At 42.8% G+C, this 17,934-nt stretch overlaps 4 protein-coding genes across 4 annotated transcripts; 2 read left to right on the forward strand and 2 right to left on the reverse strand.

The window, feature by feature from the left end:
* Positions 1-558: 558 nt before the first annotated feature.
* Positions 559-4,671, forward strand: KVR01_002811 (uncharacterized protein). Its single transcript, XM_044782508.1, has 3 exons — positions 559-3,409; positions 3,464-3,596; positions 3,660-4,671. The coding sequence occupies exons 1-3, from the start codon at positions 1,744-1,746 to the stop codon at positions 3,925-3,927; spliced, it is 2,067 nt and encodes a 688-aa protein (XP_044647826.1). The 5' UTR covers positions 559-1,743; the 3' UTR covers positions 3,928-4,671.
* Positions 4,672-4,823: 152 nt separating this feature from the next.
* KVR01_002087 (uncharacterized protein) lies at positions 4,824-6,999 on the reverse strand. Its single transcript, XM_044785964.1, has 2 exons — positions 6,686-6,999; positions 4,824-6,630 (listed from the first exon to the last, which is right to left on the reverse strand). The coding sequence occupies exons 1-2, from the start codon at positions 6,822-6,824 to the stop codon at positions 5,048-5,050; spliced, it is 1,722 nt and encodes a 573-aa protein (XP_044647102.1). The 5' UTR covers positions 6,825-6,999; the 3' UTR covers positions 4,824-5,047.
* A 162-nt stretch (positions 7,000-7,161) lies between these two features.
* Positions 7,162-8,446, forward strand: KVR01_003589 (exosome non-catalytic core subunit RRP40). The gene is made up of 2 exons (XM_044785057.1): positions 7,162-7,401; positions 7,459-8,446. The coding sequence occupies exons 1-2, from the start codon at positions 7,201-7,203 to the stop codon at positions 7,996-7,998; spliced, it is 741 nt and encodes a 246-aa protein (XP_044648604.1). The 5' UTR covers positions 7,162-7,200; the 3' UTR covers positions 7,999-8,446.
* Positions 8,447-15,173: 6,727 nt separating this feature from the next.
* On the reverse strand, positions 15,174-16,205 carry KVR01_002248 (uncharacterized protein; the record flags this gene model as incomplete). Its single annotated transcript, XM_044784400.1, has 1 exon — positions 15,174-16,205. One exon carries the CDS (start codon positions 16,203-16,205, stop codon positions 15,174-15,176), a length of 1,032 nt encoding a protein of 343 aa, XP_044647263.1.
* Between the last annotated feature and the right edge of the window lie 1,729 nt (positions 16,206-17,934).

Raw genomic sequence — 17,934 nt, forward strand, 5'->3', positions numbered from 1 at the left:
GATAGAGCTTTCTCGAGTCGTCATAACATAAATGTGTATAGGTGACTCGGTGCAGCTGGCGCTGGCGGATTGGCTCGTGATTGGGGGGGACCTGCTTGGGCTGTGTGGTTGAATATTGAGCCACGCGACAGGCTGGCCGAGTGCCTACACTGAATACTGAGCCCGACAACCGACAATGTTTGCCGAGATGATAGAATGGGTCGAGTCGCTGCGAATGTGAGGGCGTGTCCCATCGGGATTGGCCTTGGATCCATTGTGCCCTGCTTGGGAACGATCGTCCAGCGTCTCGGAGGATGAAGCCTTCGGACAAGGCCGAGTGGGAGAAAAAAAAACGATAGAAAAAAATTCATTCCTCACTGAAAGTTTCCATGCCGCAGCACATGTTGGATACCACCCCATACTGCATGGAACGTCACATTGTGATCTGGGTCGCGATCTGGCGAGAAATACCAGATGTCGCGGTGAGGGAAGGACAGATTAGGAAGTGGATGTTGGAGAGGGACCAGCTGTACAGTGTAGATAAGTACTGAAGTACCTAGGTACCAGGCACCCCGGCTGTGAGTGGCCAATCCCTGGCCGGGAGCCAACCGACTCTCACTGACCCCTTTCCTTGCCCAGCCAGCCAGCCAGCCAGCCAGCCAGCAAGTCTGCCAGTGCGGGCACAGACCAGGTTCCCTCCGGGGCCCAAACCAAGGCCACTACCGTCGATGATGCTCCAACATAATCGTCGCTGTTGGTGCTCCGCCAGGTGCCAGGGCCGCCGTACGACCGTGCTTGCTTGCCGGTCCATGCCCTCTTCAGACAAACGCCTCAAAACCCACCCAGGTCTGCCAGGCTCGCCTGCTAGCCCCGCTGTTCCTCTCGCCTGTGCCCATTCTACGTCGTACACCTTGCCTGCTATCCACCGGGCTACCCAAAATAACCACCGCCACCGCTGGCACTGGGCTGCTGCACGAGCCACCCGGGCCACCACCACCACCACCCATCGTTGGATCCCAGCTGTCCGGCACCCCGACGCTGCCCACCTGCCCGCTCACCCGCCTGTGAAGCCAAACCTATCCTGTCCAACTGACCGACCGACCGACTGGCCGGCTACCAAATCTCACCTTGTCCCATCTGCTTGCTCCCTCTCTGGTTCGGTTCACCTTTGCCTCAGCTCCTACTTACGCCCTCTTGCACCGTCCGTCCGCCCGCCTGTCATCGACCCTCTCGACATGAGGGGCCGAACACACCGAGCCACACCTTTTACATCCCCCACTGTCACCCAGTGACAACCCTCTCAGCTTCTGCGGCCGTCCCGCCAGCCGCTGCGCCCTGGCTGAGCCCACGACCAAGCAGCAGCAACAACAACTACTACTACTACGACGACGACGACGACGACGACGACGAGGACGAGCTGCAGTCTGGTCCTGCCAGCCACCGTCGCCTTGGGTTATGAGGGCCTAAACCCCCATTGGCAGTCGGTACCGTTGGCGGCGTCGCTTTGGTCGTCGTCTTCGTCCTCGTTCAGCCTCAATTCCTCCCTCACCCCTCCCGAGCTGGGCCTTGCCGATCGACTTTCAAAACCTCACCTCATCCCACCTGTCCCGTCCCCCGGCCTCACAGCTGCGCCACCCCCGGCCAATCAGCCTCGTTACCCAGAGACACTGATTCACCCCCCTCTTGGCGACCTCACCACTCATCGAGACCTCGAGAGATCGACATCGATTTTCAGCTTCACTCTCACTCTTACTCCCGCCTGACATGTCGCCGTCGCCAATCGCCCGCGACCATGTCATCATGGCCCGCGATGCGTCGCCTGGCACAATCGCCGGTGCCACCGTCGGCGCTGCAGCCGCCATCATCCTCATGCTCGTGTGCAGTCTGCCCTTCATACTAAAAGCGAGGAGAAAACGACGCCTGCGGAGACGCCAACAGCAAGATGCCCTCCGTCCCGGCATGGGCGTTGTCCCGATGCGTTCGCGCCCAGTTTCCCAGACGTTCTCCCAGTATCCCGCCAACCGACTCTCTCACCAGGGCCGTATAGCCTCCACTGCGGGCACCTTGTCCGATCGCGACTCCCAAATTGGCAAAGAATACGGACCAGACGGCATCGTATACCATCATGCGCCCCCTCCGCCGACTACCGCTGCCCGCCACCCGTTGCTCTCATGCTCCCCCGCTCCCAGCGTGCCCTCACTGGCCGAAGCAGTCGCTGCTGCCAGCCGGAACGCTTCTCCGGCCGTTGCTCAAGGACCGTTTACACCTCCGCCTGAGGGTCAGCCAGAGCGAAAGGGAACCTTTGGGACTTTGACCACGGAGCCCGAGTCTCTATCACGATCAGCCACCGACAGTCTGCACGGTGCATCGTCGATAAAGGGAGGCGTCTTTCGAAAACTGAGTTCCAAGGTCTTCCACCGGGAAAGCACAAGATCAAGCGGGAGTGATCGTGGCACGGGGCCCAGGCCGTCCGATATGGAGCTCGATGATGACCGCACTGAGAACACCTCTGCTGTCCCGTACTTGCGTGACGATACACCACCAGGAGGAGGAGCAGCCGACGAGTACTACAAGGCCGCAGCCGACGACTACGAAGCCGGAGCACCTCTGTCGCCCCCCGAGGAGCCTAAACTGCCGACCCCCGGGCCTGGCTCGCACTTTGTCCATCTTATTGGGATGCCAGGGGCTTCTATAGTGGGATCAATGATGCCACACCCTGGAAGACAACAACTTCGAAGTCCGTCCAACTTCGCCGGGGCCCCGCCGAGTCCTACCTCGCCTCAAGTGAAGCAGGAGGATCTGAGTGAAGAGGGCGGCCGGGGAAGGTCACTGGAGGCCCCAAGTGACACCCTGTCTCCGCCACCCAACAAAGACAGAGGCCTCCTTCCTGACCCCAGCCCAAAGCCTTTCGAGCCTCCACCCAGCCCATACCGCCCCGCGCCTGGCACGGTCAACCCGATGGATATGATGAAACCGACGACTGCCGCCGAACAGGCTGCTTGGGTAGACACGGAAATCTGGAAACTTGAAAACTCCCCTCCGCCTCAACTTGACAACACACCTCCCCCGTCCGAACCATCCCCTCCTTCACATCTCGAGTACTACTCGCCATCTCAGTCACCACCTCCCCAACAAGCTCTCGTCGAACCTCCAACCCAACCTGACCGGCCACATTTTCAGGCCGTTGTGCGACACCCGACACAAATGGACGTCACCACCGATGGGCAAGTCATGCCCCAAAACGACGAGCAAATCATAACAGATATCTCCGACACCTCGTCACCTGGGTTTGACCAATATGCATACGGCCCATCCCCTTCGAATCATACCTCTCCAGAAACCCGTTTCACAGGGTCAAACTACACCGCTTCCCCGTCGCCACGATCATCCATGTCAAACCGCCCCTCCAGTTCCTTCGAACCACCCGCAGGTAAAGTGCCGAGGAACCCCGGGTTGCCGCTGCAAATTACTAATGTGTGCGAAGACTACCTGGAGACGACCATCAGCAACCAGTCACACGGTTCCGCAGTTGAAGACAGGAACTCAGCATCGCCCAAGCCCACATCATTTGCGTGTGAGATTTGTGGAAGCAAGTTCGACCAGGTGCACAAGTTGAAGTACGTCCCCTCTGTCAATGACCATCCCGACCGCCCGACACTCATATACTTACTGTAACATAGTCATCACAAACGCTACCATGAACGACCACACCAATGCCCGCAATGTGACAAGCGCTTCGGTACGAAAACACATCTTGACCGGCACATCAACGACAAGCACAATAAAACACGAAAATACCACTGCACGGTAACAGGGTGCGCTTACTCAAAACAAGGCGGCGGAAAGTCCTTCCCCAGAAAAGACAATTGGCGAAGACACATGCAGAATAAGCATCAACAGCCGAACCCTCCGGAGCCGGTGGAAGAGGATGCTATCATGGCTGGATGAGGAGGCACATGTCTCTGGAGCATAATACCGACTTGACAACTTACCATCCGCCGCAGTCATCCGGCATGTTATACGTCCTGGAGCTAAAGCAGCCATATTCAGTCCAAGTGTTGCGAGACCTTGGTGGCGAGGTATCGCGAAAGGGCTACTAATGAGTGCTGAGCCACTCCCCAGGCCCTCGGCGGCAAGATTTGCTTGCCAGGCTCGCCTCTCGGGCTGGAAGTCACTGAGCCTCCGCGCTGACTGAGTGTAAGAGAGCACTTTCTACAGAGTGACAAGGCGCCATGGCCAGCAGTCGAAGCTCGTCGAAATGGGTACGCTTCTGCCTATGCAGCAGCCTCCGGATGACACAAGGAAATAGCGAATGAGCAAAATAAATAGCGAGCTTTGGTGGCCATATCTCAGCCTGGGAACTGCACGGCCCGCCTTCAGGTGGCTCGAATCCATTGTGTTGCAATGAGCGTCCAACTCAGCTGATACAGTTCACTGTATGAATTTTTCACACTCGTTCCGCCGTCCGCAGTTGTACAAAGTGGTGGATCTTTTGTAGGAACTGGACATGACAATAAAGAAAAATCGTCCGTCGAGGCGTTTATCGGAACACAGTACAATCATCGCTGAGCACGAGGCGACCAAGGACCACCAAGCAATGGGGACAGCCCAATGTCGAACAGCGGCTTGACTAGAACCCAAAAGCGATGTTATATATATAAAAAGAGAAAAAAAAAGAGGACCTCAAGAAGACATAGGCCATGATGCAAAGTGATGTATGGCTATTAAGCGTCCATTTTCATGTGCCAATTTGTGTGCCAAGTTTGATTACGATTCCAACAGGATTGAAATCATTCACGGTGCATATACTACACGCGTAGACCGAGGAGTGTTGCACCAACTTTGCAAGGATCTAACCGTTTTATTCAACCCAGCCCTCTAATGTGCTCATTGCATGCATGCAAACTCTCCACGCCTTGTCTTACTCATGGTGCACCTCACCTCGGGGCCAGTCTCTATGAGCATCCAACGCTGGTGCTGACCGGGCCACCCTGGGTTTCAGGCCGCCCTTATTTCTTCAGGTTTTCCATCCTTTTGGGTCCCTCTTCCACTGTTACGTGCCATTTTTTCAGGCGGACAGAGTTCCCCTCACACCGCCCTTTGCTCCGACCTCCCTGGTCTGAATTGTGACGCTCAAGTCTGCCAGGACACTTATTGTGACCTCGACCTTGCCGCCCTTCTTGACGCCGCGGATGGCGGCCTCGGCGAGCGTGGACCCGATCTTCCAGACCTTCTCGCGCTTCTCGTCGTCCTCGTCCTCGTCATCATCATCAAAGTCGCTGTCGTCCTCGTCGTCTGCCTCCTTCTTCTCGCCGTTCTCCTTGGCCTTGGGCTCTGGCTTGGTGACGTGGATGTGCGTGTTGCCCTCGGCGATCTTGACGAGCACGTCACCGCCGTCCTTGGGGGCGCTGACATGCACTGTCCTGCGCGCCGGAACGGCCGTCTCGGGCGCGATCACGGGCGTGAACACCTCCTCCGAGCCGTCGTCTGACAGGGCAACAACTCCGATGGCGTTGGTGACGTGCGCGACGGTCGTCACTGCGGCGTGGGTGCTCTGCTGGACGTCCTCGGTTTCGAATTCCTGGATCAGGGAGGCCTGCAGGGCGGCGCCGCGGGCCTGCAGCTCGGAGGGGTTGATGGCGGAGGGGGTGGTGGACGGGGCGAGGACCGACGTCGTGGGCGGGAAGATGCTGCTCAGGTTGGCAGCAATGCGGGGGGTGTGTGCGGTGCCGCCGGACAGGATAATCTCGTCGACGTCCAGGACGTCCAGGCCCGCCTTCTTGACTGCGCCCTCAACAAGGCGGTTGAAGCCCTCAAAAACGGATCGAGCGATCATCTCGTAGCGAAGCCTGTTGATGGTCGAGGCGAAGTCGAAGCCGTCGACCAGCGACTCGACGCTGAAGCTCGCGTTGGTTCCCAGGCTCAGGGCCTTCTTGGTGGCCTCGGCCTCGTACTTGAGCTTGGCCAGGGACCGGGGGGTCTCCCGTGGGTCCTTCTTGTGCTTCTTGATGAACTCCTTCGCAAAGTGGTCCATGAGGACCTTGTCCAGTGCATATCCAGCAAACTCGTAGTCGTGAGCAGTCGCAAGGATAGTGTACATGCCCCCGCGGCTCGCAACAACCGTAACATCGGAGCGGGTGCCACCGAGATCTGCCACTACAACTATCTTGTCGGTGACCTCAGGGGCGTCGGGGCGGCCGTCGTAAGCGAGGACGGATGCGACAGGCTCAGAGATGAGCTGCAGGACCTCGAGGTCGGCGTCGTTGGCGGCCTTGATAAGGGCGGTCTTCTGGGCATCGGAGAAGTTGGTGGGCACGGTGATGACAGCAGAGGTCACCTTCTTGCCGAGATAGTCGGAGGCAGAGCCGATGAGACGGCGCAGGTAGCGAGTCGAGACTTCGGAGACGGTGACCTTGGACGGAGTCTCCTCGCCTTCTTTGTCCTTAACCTCGAAAGCAATCGTGCTGCCGGATTCTTGGGGGTGGGCAGAAGCGTGGTTGTGGGTTGGGTCGATGGACTTGAAGTCCTTTCCTAGGAAGTCCTTGAAGTATGCGACAGTGTTGTCGGGGTTCCTGACCAGGAAGTTCTTTGCTTGACCACCGTAGTACTCGTCGCCCTCAACGTAGGATAATATCGTGGGGATTTGTCGGTCTTCAGAAACACTATTAGGACAGTCCACAAGCTGCTCCCGGACTGTGCCACTCACCTCCATCTTCATTTGCAATGACCTCTGCCTTGTCGTCGATTGTGTATGCAATAGAGCTGTTGGAGCTGCCGAAGGTGATGCCGATAGCGATACGGTCGCCAGGCTGGGGGCTGGGCCCAGTAACTCCGTTCTCACTCATCTGGGCGGCGGTATAAGTTGAATCGGTGAAAGGAAATTTTAGCAAAGATGACTTTGAAGTTCGGTTCAGAAAAGAAATCACAAGGCTGAGCAGTGAAGACAACGGTTGATGGTGGGGTTGGACTCTTCTCTTTAGCTGCGAATCTGACCGAATTTTTTTGGCTGCTAAGAAATTCTGGCGAGTCCCTTGCTCAAGTCTGGGCCCCCCCTGGCCACCTTGAACCACCTTCGCTAGTGCTCGTCTTCTCTGATAGCGATAAGGATAAGCAGCAGCGGCAGGCAGTGGAATTTCTGAGGAGAGGTCCCTCCGTCATCGTCTGCGTGCTCTTCTTGCCATTGGGGATTTCACAACACTCAAGAAGTCAAACACCACCACAATGTCTTTAACAGAGGCATCCGTTGTCCTGCCAGGGGACACCATAGACCCCTCAAATATACCTTCACATCCCAAGAAAGCACTCCAACTAGGGCCTGGACTACGGCACATCCCACCAAGCACTATTCTGCCCACCGTCGCGGGGCAGTTGGTCACAGACCGGAGGAAGAACTCATTATGGGTCGAATACAACGGTGGCCGAGTAAGCATCCCGTCCGCAGTCTCGAAATTGCTGTAGCTGACCGCCGTCGACGTCTAGTATGTGCCATCACAAGGTGACCTCGTAATCGGCCAGGTACACCACGGCGCCGCAGACTTCTACTACGTCCAGCTAACCCCTCACACCTCCAACGCCCTCCTTCCCGTACTCGCATTCGAGATGGCCACAAAAAAGACGCGGCCTCAACTCGCAAACGGCCAACTGGTCTACGCACGCGTGTCACTAGCCAACAAGCACATGGACGCCGAGCTGGAATGTGTGAACCCCGCGACCGGGAAGGCAGATGGGCTAGGCCCGCTGACAGGTGGCATGCTATTCACTGTTTCACTCGGCTTTGCGAGGAGACTATTGCTGCCCAAGAGTACAACCGACGGTGGCGTCGTGGTGCTCGAAGAGCTCGGTAGCTTGGGGCTCGGCTTTGAGATCGCAGTGGGCAGAAATGGCAAGGTATGGGTCAACAGCGAGGCTGTGAGATCCATCTTGGTGGTTGGAAGGGCACTCAAGGAGACCGACGAGTCTCGCCTGGACGTGGACGCCCAAAGAAAGTTGGTGAAGAAGCTGGTCAGGGAGACCGTCTAGCAGGTCACTTCACCAGGCACTGAGATGGTCTTCTTCAAACACAGAGACTGCTGAAAAATGCACTTGGAAAAGTCTTTCAGCATTGACGATCCTGGTGGTCCTCACAGCGTACCCCAAGTGTCATGGAGATGAAGCGCCCAGGATTTGTGAGCATGGGGTTCGGTCACCACAGAGGCTTTTTTCCATGCGACCTTGAAGCTCCGGCACTGGAAGAAGCAAAAAGGCAGAGATGGAGTAGACGAGGCAAAGATACCCGAATCATTTAGGAATTGGCAAGGACTGAAGGGGCTTGCCCGGAGTGAAGGCCACCACCCTGCGACTTGCAAGCTATCACCCCGGTGGCAGGTGCATTTGGAGAACTATAAACATGCAGTAGTACTTCATAGCCCGGAATTAGTTGAGCCAATGGAAGATACTAAGGACATCAATCATTCCAAGTCTATTACAATCTAAATTTATACAACATAACTATAAAGCTAAGTTTATCCCTATTTACTACCTTATAAAGTTTCTAATTAACTTTCTATTTAATTTTATTATTATAAATAAATATTATATTATTTATAATCTATATATTAAATTTTATATTTATTATATTTATTTATATTAATAATATTAATTAATAATATTATTTAATTTAATTTATATTATATATAATTTTATTTATATAATAAATAATTATATTATATATTTATAAATATATTTTATTTAATTTATATTATATAAAATATTAATTATATAATATTTATATAAATAAAATTAAATATTTATATTTATAAAAATATTTATTTATATTAAATAATTTAAATATTATAATATTTAAATTAATATAAAGTTAATTATTTAATAATTTAATTTTATAAAATAGTATTTTATTTAAATAAAAAAAGTTATTTTAAAAGAAAGTATATTAAAAGAAAGTATTTTATAAAAAGTTATTTTATAAAAAGTTATTTTAAAAGGTTATTTAAAAAGAGTGTTTTAAAAGAGAGTATTTTATAGGAGGTTATCTTATAAGAGGTTATTCTAGGAGGTTATTCTAATATAGTATTTTAAAGGAGGGTGTCCTAAAGGAGGGTGTTCTAAAGGAGGGTGTCCTAAAGGAGGGTGTCCTAAAGGAGGGTGTCCTATAGGAGGGTGTCCTAAAGGAGGGTGTCCTAAAGGAGGGTGTCCTAAAGGAGGGTATCCTAAAGGAGGGTGTCCTATAGGAGGTTGTCCTATAGGAGGTTATCCTAGGAGGTTGTTCTAGTAGGGTGTCCTAGAGGAGGGTGTCCTAGAGGATCTTTCTCTCTAGACTATCACAATCCCCCCTAATGCCTTACAAAGCACTTAAATAGCTTAGAGATGGATTGGGTACCTATAAGAGGCCTGGAAATCTCTTAAATAGGATAGATATCTATAGTACACTTAAGCTACTTTATTAAAGTAAACGGCCCACCTTAGTACTATAATTATAAACTATAAACACTATACCTACTAGCTTATTAATACTTTAAATAAGATTTTTTTTAAATTATAAAAGCTTAAACTTATAACTTTAAAATTAATTATTAAGATAAACTAATTAATTATTAATATAATAAACGTTTTAATTTAAAAATTAAAATAATTAATTTATTAATTAATTATTTTTAATTATTATAAAAGGATTATAAAAGAAATAAAGCTTTTAAATTTTATTTAAAATTATAAAATTTTAAATAATTTTTAATTTATTTAAAAATAAAAGAAAAGGAAAAAAAAGCTTTTAATAATTTTAATATTAGAAGAACTTGAAGCTTTAAAAATTATAAATAATTTATATACTTAATTACTTACTTTAATTTTTAATTTAATATAATTATAATATTAATAATTTATATAATTTAATATAAAATATTTAATTAAAAATTCTTTTATTAATTTATAAAAATATATAAAATATCGGTTAGCTTAGTTTATGCGTAAGAAGTAGTTAAAGTAGTGTATATTAGTAATAATTAAAGGTCTACCTAGCTAAGCGGCAAAGCGCCCAGTTGGGTTAACTAGACCTACTAACTAAAAGTAGTCCATACATATATATAGGTCTACTAACCTTATAATAGCTAATCTATTATAGCTTATTATTCCTATATTAATAACTTTTTAATCTTTTAAAATCTTCCTTCTAACTAATTAAAGAGCTCTATTTACTAATAAATTAATTTCTAACTAAATCACTAAATCACTTAAAATTACTACTAAACATATAATTATAATTCATTTAATTTAAGCATTATAAAAACACTTTAAATTAATATTTTTATAAATTACTTAAATTACTTAAATTTAAATTACTTTAATAAATAAAATTAAATCTAAATTATTAATTATTTATTAAACTATCTACTAAATAATTATTAAACTATTATTTAATTATTTACTAACTATAATTAATTATTAATTAATTTATAACTATTAATTAATTTAGTTAATCCTCTAATAGTTTCTTCTTCTCTTATAGTTTATTTAATTAAGGCGCTCTAATATATATTAGGTAAGCTTTCTTTAATTAAAGTAATAATTATTAAAATTATAATTATTAAAATTATTATTAAAATTATAATTATTATAATTATTATTATAATTAAAATTATTATTTAAATAATAGTTATTACTTAAATTATTACTTAAATTAAAATCTTTATTTAAGGTAAAGTTTAATCTACCTTTATTTAAGTAATAATTCTCCTTTTCCTTATAGTCTTTATCTCTATTAATAATATAATTATCTTTTTAAAAAGGTCTAATAGAATAAGTTAAAGTAAAGCTATTAAAACTACTATTATTACTATTATTACTACTACTTTATTATATAATAAGGCTAGTTTAAATAAAGCTAATAAAGCTAATAAAGCTACTATTTATAAAGGGTCTAAATCTAGACTTAAATAACTTAAGAACTATTAACTTTAACTTTAATTTAATAAAAAGTAGTTACTTTTACTACTTTTACTTCTTATAAACTATTAATTTAAGGTAGAAGTCTACCTTCTTAAATTCATCTTAAGGCCATTTAAATAGGTTAAATTAATAATTATTATCTTATATTAGGATTTTATTAAAATTAATAAATACTTTAAGTAACTCCTTTTTATTAATATAAATATTATAATAGTAAAAATACTTTTAAAGCTTTTAAAATACCCTATACTTAATCTTTAAAAAAGTTACCTTTAACTAATTATTAAAAAAATCTTAAAAGTTTTAATAAAAAGGGTTATTAAAGTTAAAAGTAATTATAATTAAATAATATATTAATATATTAAAGAATCTATAAAGTCTTATAAATTATTAATTCCTTTTAAATAATATATTAAACAATTTCTATAATAGTAATTTATATAATTAAGGATTTAAGTTATATTAAATTTTTAGTTTAAATTAATAAATCTTAATAAATATCATTAATATACTTTTTAAAGGCTATATATAACTTAAACGATTTATAGGTATCATTATACTATAAGTAGGTAATAGGTTAGTTAGTAGGTATTATAATCATTATAAAAGGTTACTATAAAAGGTCTTTCTAAAAGGTTATTTAATAGGCTATAAGGGCTACTATAGGCATCTATAATCTAATACTTCTTTTAGTATATTATAAGAAAGAGAGAGAGAGAGAAAGAGAATTATTATAGAGAGGGTTTACTTATTTAATTACTTATTTAAATAATATAAAGTAAGTTAGTAGAGCAATCTACTAAATAAATTAGTTAGTAGATAGCTAAATACTAGTTTAAGAGTAGGCTTAAATTATTAGTTATAAAAAAGATTGATTAACTTAAAAGAAGAGTTACTATAAATATTTATAGTTTTAAGTCTCTTTTAATATATTATAAAAAAGTAAGAGAATTATTATAAAAGAGAGTTTTATAAAACTTACTTAATAAAAGGGTTCTATTTAAATTATTAATTTATATTTATAAATATTTATAAATAACTTTATCCTCTTTAAATTATAATATTTATAAATATTTATAGATAGTTTTAATAATAGCTTTAAATATTATACCTTATTATTAGAAGCTAATTGGTAATTAATTAGTATTAGTTAGCTTAGTTTACACATAAGTAGTTAAAGTAGTGTATATTAGTAATAATTAAAGGTCTACCTAGCTAAGCGGCAAAGCGCCCAGTTGGGTTAACTAGACCTACTAACTAAAAGTAGTCCATACATATATATAGGTCTACTAACCTTATAATAGCTAATCTATTATAGCTTATTATTCCTATATTAATAACTTTTTAATCTTTTAAAATCTTCCTTCTAACTAATTAAAGAGCTCTATTTACTAATAAATTAATTTCTAACTAAATCACTAAATCACTTAAAATTACTACTAAACATATAATTATAATTCATTTAATTTAAGCATTATAAAAACACTTTAAATTAATATTTTTATAAATTACTTAAATTACTTAAATTTAAATTACTTTAATAAATAAAATTAAATCTAAATTATTAATTATTTATTAAACTATCTACTAAATAATTATTAAACTATTATTTAATTATTTACTAACTATAATTAATTATTAATTAATTTATAACTATTAATTAATTTAGTTAATCTCTAATAGTTTCTTCTTCTCTTATAGTTTATTTAATTAAGGCGCTCTAATATATATTAGGTAAGCTTTCTTTAATTAAAGTAATAATTATTAAAATTATAATTATTAAAATTATTATTAAAATTATAATTATTATAATTATTATTATAATTAAAATTATTATTTAAATAATAGTTATTACTTAAATTATTACTTAAATTAAAATCTTTATTTAAGGTAAAGTTTAATCTACCTTTATTTAAGTAATAATTCTCCTTTCCTTATAGTCTTTATCTCTATAATAATATAATTATCTTTTAAAAGGTCTAATAGAATAAGTTAAAGTAAAGCTATTAAAACTACTATTATTACTATTATTACTACTACTTTATTATATAATAAGGCTAGTTTAAATAAAGCTAATAAAGCTAATAAAGCTACTATTTATAAAGGGTCTAAATCTAGACTTAAATAACTTAAGAACTATTAACTTTAACTTTAATTTAATAAAAAGTAGTTACTTTTACTACTTTTACTTCTTATAAACTATTAATTTAAGGTAGAAGTCTACCTTCTTAAATTCATCTTAAGGCCATTTAAATAGGTTAAATTAATAATTATTATCTTATATTAGGATTTTATTAAAATTAATAAATACTTTAAGTAACTCCTTTTATTAATATAAATATTATAATAGTAAAAATACTTTTAAAGCTTTTAAAATACTATACTTAATCTTTAAAAAGTTACCTTTAACTAATTATTAAAAATCTTAAAAGTTTTAATAAAAGGGTTATTAAAGTTAAAAGTAATTATAATTAAATAATATATTAATATATTAAAGAATCTATAAAGTCTTATAAATTATTAATTCCTTTTAAATAATATATTAAACAATTTCTATAATAGTAATTTATATAATTAAGGATTTAAGTTATATTAAATTTTTAGTTTAAATTAATAAATCTTAATAAATATCATTAATATACTTTTAAAGGCTATATATAACTTAAACGATTTATAGGTATCATTATACTATAAGTAGGTAATAGGTTAGTTAGTAGGTATTATAATCATTATAAAGGTTACTATAAAAGGTCTTTCTAAAAGGTTATTTAATAGGCTATAAGGGCTACTATAGGCATCTATAATCTAATACTTCTTTTAGTATATTATAAGAAGAGAGAGAGAGAAAGAGAATTATTATAGAGAGGGTTTACTTATTTAATTACTTATTTAAATAATATAAAGTAAGTTAGTAGAGCAATCTACTAAATAAATTAGTTAGTAGATAGCTAAATACTAGTTTAAGAGTAGGCTTAAATTATTAGTTATAAAAAAGATTGATTAACTTAAAAGAAGAGTTACTATAAATATTTATAGTTTTAAGTCTCTTTTAATATATTATAAAAAAGTAAGAGAATTATTATAAAAAAGAGAGTTTTATAAAACTTACTTAATAAAAGGGTTCTATTTAAATTATTAATTTATATTTATAAATATTTATAAATAACTTTATCCTCTTTAAATTATAATATTTATAAATATTTATAGATAGTTTTAATAATAGCTTTAAATATTATACCTTATTATTAGAAGCTAATTGGTAATTAATTAGTATTAGTTAGCTTAGTTTACACATAAGAAGTAGTTAAAGTAGTGTATATTAATAATGGTTAGAGGTCTGCCTGGCTAGACAACAAAGCGCCCAGTTGGGTTAGCCAGACCTACTAACTAAAAGTAATCCATGCGTATACACAAGCCCACTAGCCTTACAGTAGCTAATCCACTATAGCCTACTATTCCTACATAAAAAGTATTTAACTTTATATACTTATATTTTATTTTTTAAATATATATTTAATTTTATTATTAATATTAATATTATAAAAAATATTAATAATTTAAATTAAAGTTTAATATTTATATTTAAAATTTAAAATTTTATATTAAATATAATAAAAGTATTTTATTTTAAGTTTATTAAAATTATATTTAATTAATAGGTATTTAAGTAGTTAATTAAAGTTAAGATAATAAATAAATATAATTTAAAGTTTCTCTTACAATGTAAGCCTTATATAATCTATTATTCTAATAATAGCACAATCATAGGATGAAAATAGTCTTGTAGAATAATTTCAGATAAATTTGAAATACTTTCACATGACTTATAATACAAAAATTATCATGATACATAAGTTTTGCCACCTTATCCGCTCAAAGCCGTGGAGAGAATACATGTCTAGATAGCATGCTCAAGTGTGGCCACATCATGGATTACCTAGATTCAAATCATGGCTCAACTTCCACGGCGGATAAGATTGATTTAACTTTCGATGAGCAAGCCGTTAATAACACTTGAAAGCCCTCGAGAGTACCGAGGTAACCCGCATGGACAACCTCCTATGGTAGAATACACATCAGAGACAATTGAGAGCCCTGGATTGACACTGAATAAGTGCGGTGGGAGTCGCAAAAACGTGGTCCTTTTTGTAATCATACATGTGAGTTAGAGAAACTTGCATAGAGGCACACTATGCCTTCCCTTTTGATGGGTACCTAAGTACAGTGGTAGGTCAAGTGGCTAACGTTGATTGTTACTTCCACAGACTTGCATAGATGATGCGTTCTCCCTTGAAGGAATTCCTGGAATGGAGTGTGGCCCAGTTGTCAACCAAGAGCACGTCACCGCGGTTCCATGTGAATGCAACTGAAAGCTCGGCCATAATTTCCTGGCACCTGCGCAGCACCTCCGCATCGAGCGGGCTGCCGTCGCCAAAGACGACGGCTTTGCGCGGGTCATTCCGCGAGTCCTTCCATCCCGTGAAAGCTGCCACGATGCTATTGAACCATGATGTCTTCCCTGTTCGCGGGTCCTTCTTCGTGGCCGGGATGACGGCCGTGGTCGTCTTGAGCAGGTTGCCCTCGAGCCATTCCAGCTCCATGCCCACCCCCCTGCCCACCCTTTCGGCTTCCTCACGGGTTTCCACCGCGAAAGTGGATCTCCAGCCTCTACCGATTGCGCTCGAGGGGTCATCGGCTTCCGGGAGGACCCTGACGTACTTGACGCCCTTCTGTTCCAGCTCTGACACAAACTGTGGAAGCTCTCTTCTGATTCGCTCAAACACCAGGTTTGACAGCACGATGGGCGTCTCGCCGCCCTCAGGCGGCGCTTTCATGCAGTAGAAGAGCAAGGTGCCAGGGTGGCTCTTACTCTGGGCCATCTCGTGATGGAACGGGATGAGCTGGTCGGCGGGGGACTCGTTCGCGGTGAAGACGGACCCGCTCACCACTGTTCGGGGTGCTGCGCCGCCGATGTAAGGGAACTCAGCCAAACCAAACGCTTTGCATACGGCATCGAAGTCTGCGGCAGTGGATATGGGTGGGCAAAAGTCGCGAAGAAGGATAGCGCCATGAGTGTTTGCGAGATCGATTAATTGCTTCCGGTTCTGAGTGACCCACGCGGCGACAGCTTCGGTGGTATTGAGAGCGGTTGTTGGCTTGTTGGACCCAGAATTTCCAGGAGTGAGAACCAACGGGAATGAGACTGCTGTGCCGTCGATTTCGAAATGCTTTTGAGCAGTGATGTAGCCCACTTGAACTGGGCTTAGATTGGCAGCGGCGGTCATTCTGTCCAGATTTCTGTTCCGAATGCGGTTTCTTGCTGTCTGAGAAAAGCCAACAAGCAAACCTTGGAAAGTATGACAATTGACAGTCCAGGTGGCAAGAGCCTTTACAGAAGTATACAGGCTACGCTGTGTTCGCAGCCTAGTCAAAAGTCTTTAATGGACGGGGCATTGGCGATGGCGCAATTGCAACGGGACGGGCCCGGACCCGGGGCCCGGAGGCGGTGATATTGCGCCATCGGCCGGCATTCTCTCGGCTTTTCTGAATTTATCGAAGTGTTTCGTTTGCAGTACTACTCTGAGAGATTGATCACTTGATTTTCTACTTCCCCAGACCGGCCTGCAAGAAGAGTCTGGACTCTTGTCGGCAGTGCTGGTGGAATTGGAGCCCACCGAGCCGCGATTGGCCAATGTCATGTGCATTGGTGCGCAGCTTAGCCTGCGGGGAGGGGTGAGATGACCTGCCGCAGCCGCAGGTCACAGGGCGGATTTGCGCAAAACGCCAGTTGGGCCGCGAGCCTTGCAATGGAGGCACAACATAAAAAGTAATGGCGGCCCCAGACCATCCCGTCCGTGGAGGCTGGGCGTGTAGGTTTTGTTGGCCCACGTCCTGAAGAAGCCCTCGTTGGTTGTATTAATATTGAAGATGGACAGCCTCCACGCCGCCGACTTGTGCACGGAAAAGCGTGGGCCGGCGCCGGTTGAGCAGCGCGCCAAGCAGCGTCGTTCATGCAGGCCGAGAACTAAGCCAGGATGCCTAACCTGCCAGTGAGTCCAGAGATTCCGTGACATCCATCGCCAACCCTGCGTTGACGCTGAAGCGAAGCTGACTCGATGCCATAGAACACGGAAGACGAAGTGTGACGCGGAAAAGCCTGAGTGCACTCAATGTGTCCGCGGTGGATTTGTATGTGCCGGCTACCCTCGATCTGCAAAACTGTCAGGGTCCGTTCAAGACCGCAAAGTCGTAACAGGAAGTCAAGATGTCCGAGGTAAGCCGCGTTCCGGGTCGAATGAGGAGCTCATTGTCGCCCGAACGCTTCAGGATTCATTCTAACGCAAATGGTTTCCCAGAGATACTTGAATGTGCGAGGTTTAGTCCTCAGGCGCAGAATACCAAAGGGCCTGGATTCACTGATGCGCCTCCACCGCAGGAGAACACCAATCTCCGCCGGACAAGCATGATGGATTCCAGCCAGCGTCTGAAGTATGACGTTTGGAATAAATCATCCTCGCCGATGGCAATCCCCGGGACGTCGTCATCGAACGCTTCGGGCAGACTGGGTGTATCCACCTCGATGGTGGAAAGTACAGATGCCCTCCTGTCGCGGTCCCTCCTCGAGCAGTGCCGACTTGACGAGAGTCCCGGAAGCATTAGCCCCAGGTCCAACGACGCGAGTTGGCGGTCTCGATGGTGGTCCGACGCCGTAAACAGTAACAAGACGTCTCTCTCGACTTGCGTTTCTTTTGCGGGGCAGCCCCAAACCATGGAGAGTTACGACCGCGACGACCATGAAAATCTGGCACAGGAGGACCCGAAGTTTTCCAAGGAGCAGACAGCCACACAGAGGTGTTGGAGCCATGTCTCCGCCTTGTCCGCTATGCTGGGGAGCGTCCAAGGCCCTGAGCCGCTTTGTCCTCCGAAACACGACATTTGGGCTCTGATGGCCACTGCGAGGAAGTTCCAGCCCTGTTTGGGGAAGCTCGGCCGCTGCTCGGGGCCGAGCAACAG

The sequence above is a fragment of the Diaporthe batatas genome (genome assembly GCF_019321695.1).
Source record: "Diaporthe batatas strain CRI 302-4 chromosome Unknown Contig00003, whole genome shotgun sequence".
NCBI lineage: Eukaryota > Fungi > Ascomycota > Sordariomycetes > Diaporthales > Diaporthaceae > Diaporthe > Diaporthe batatas.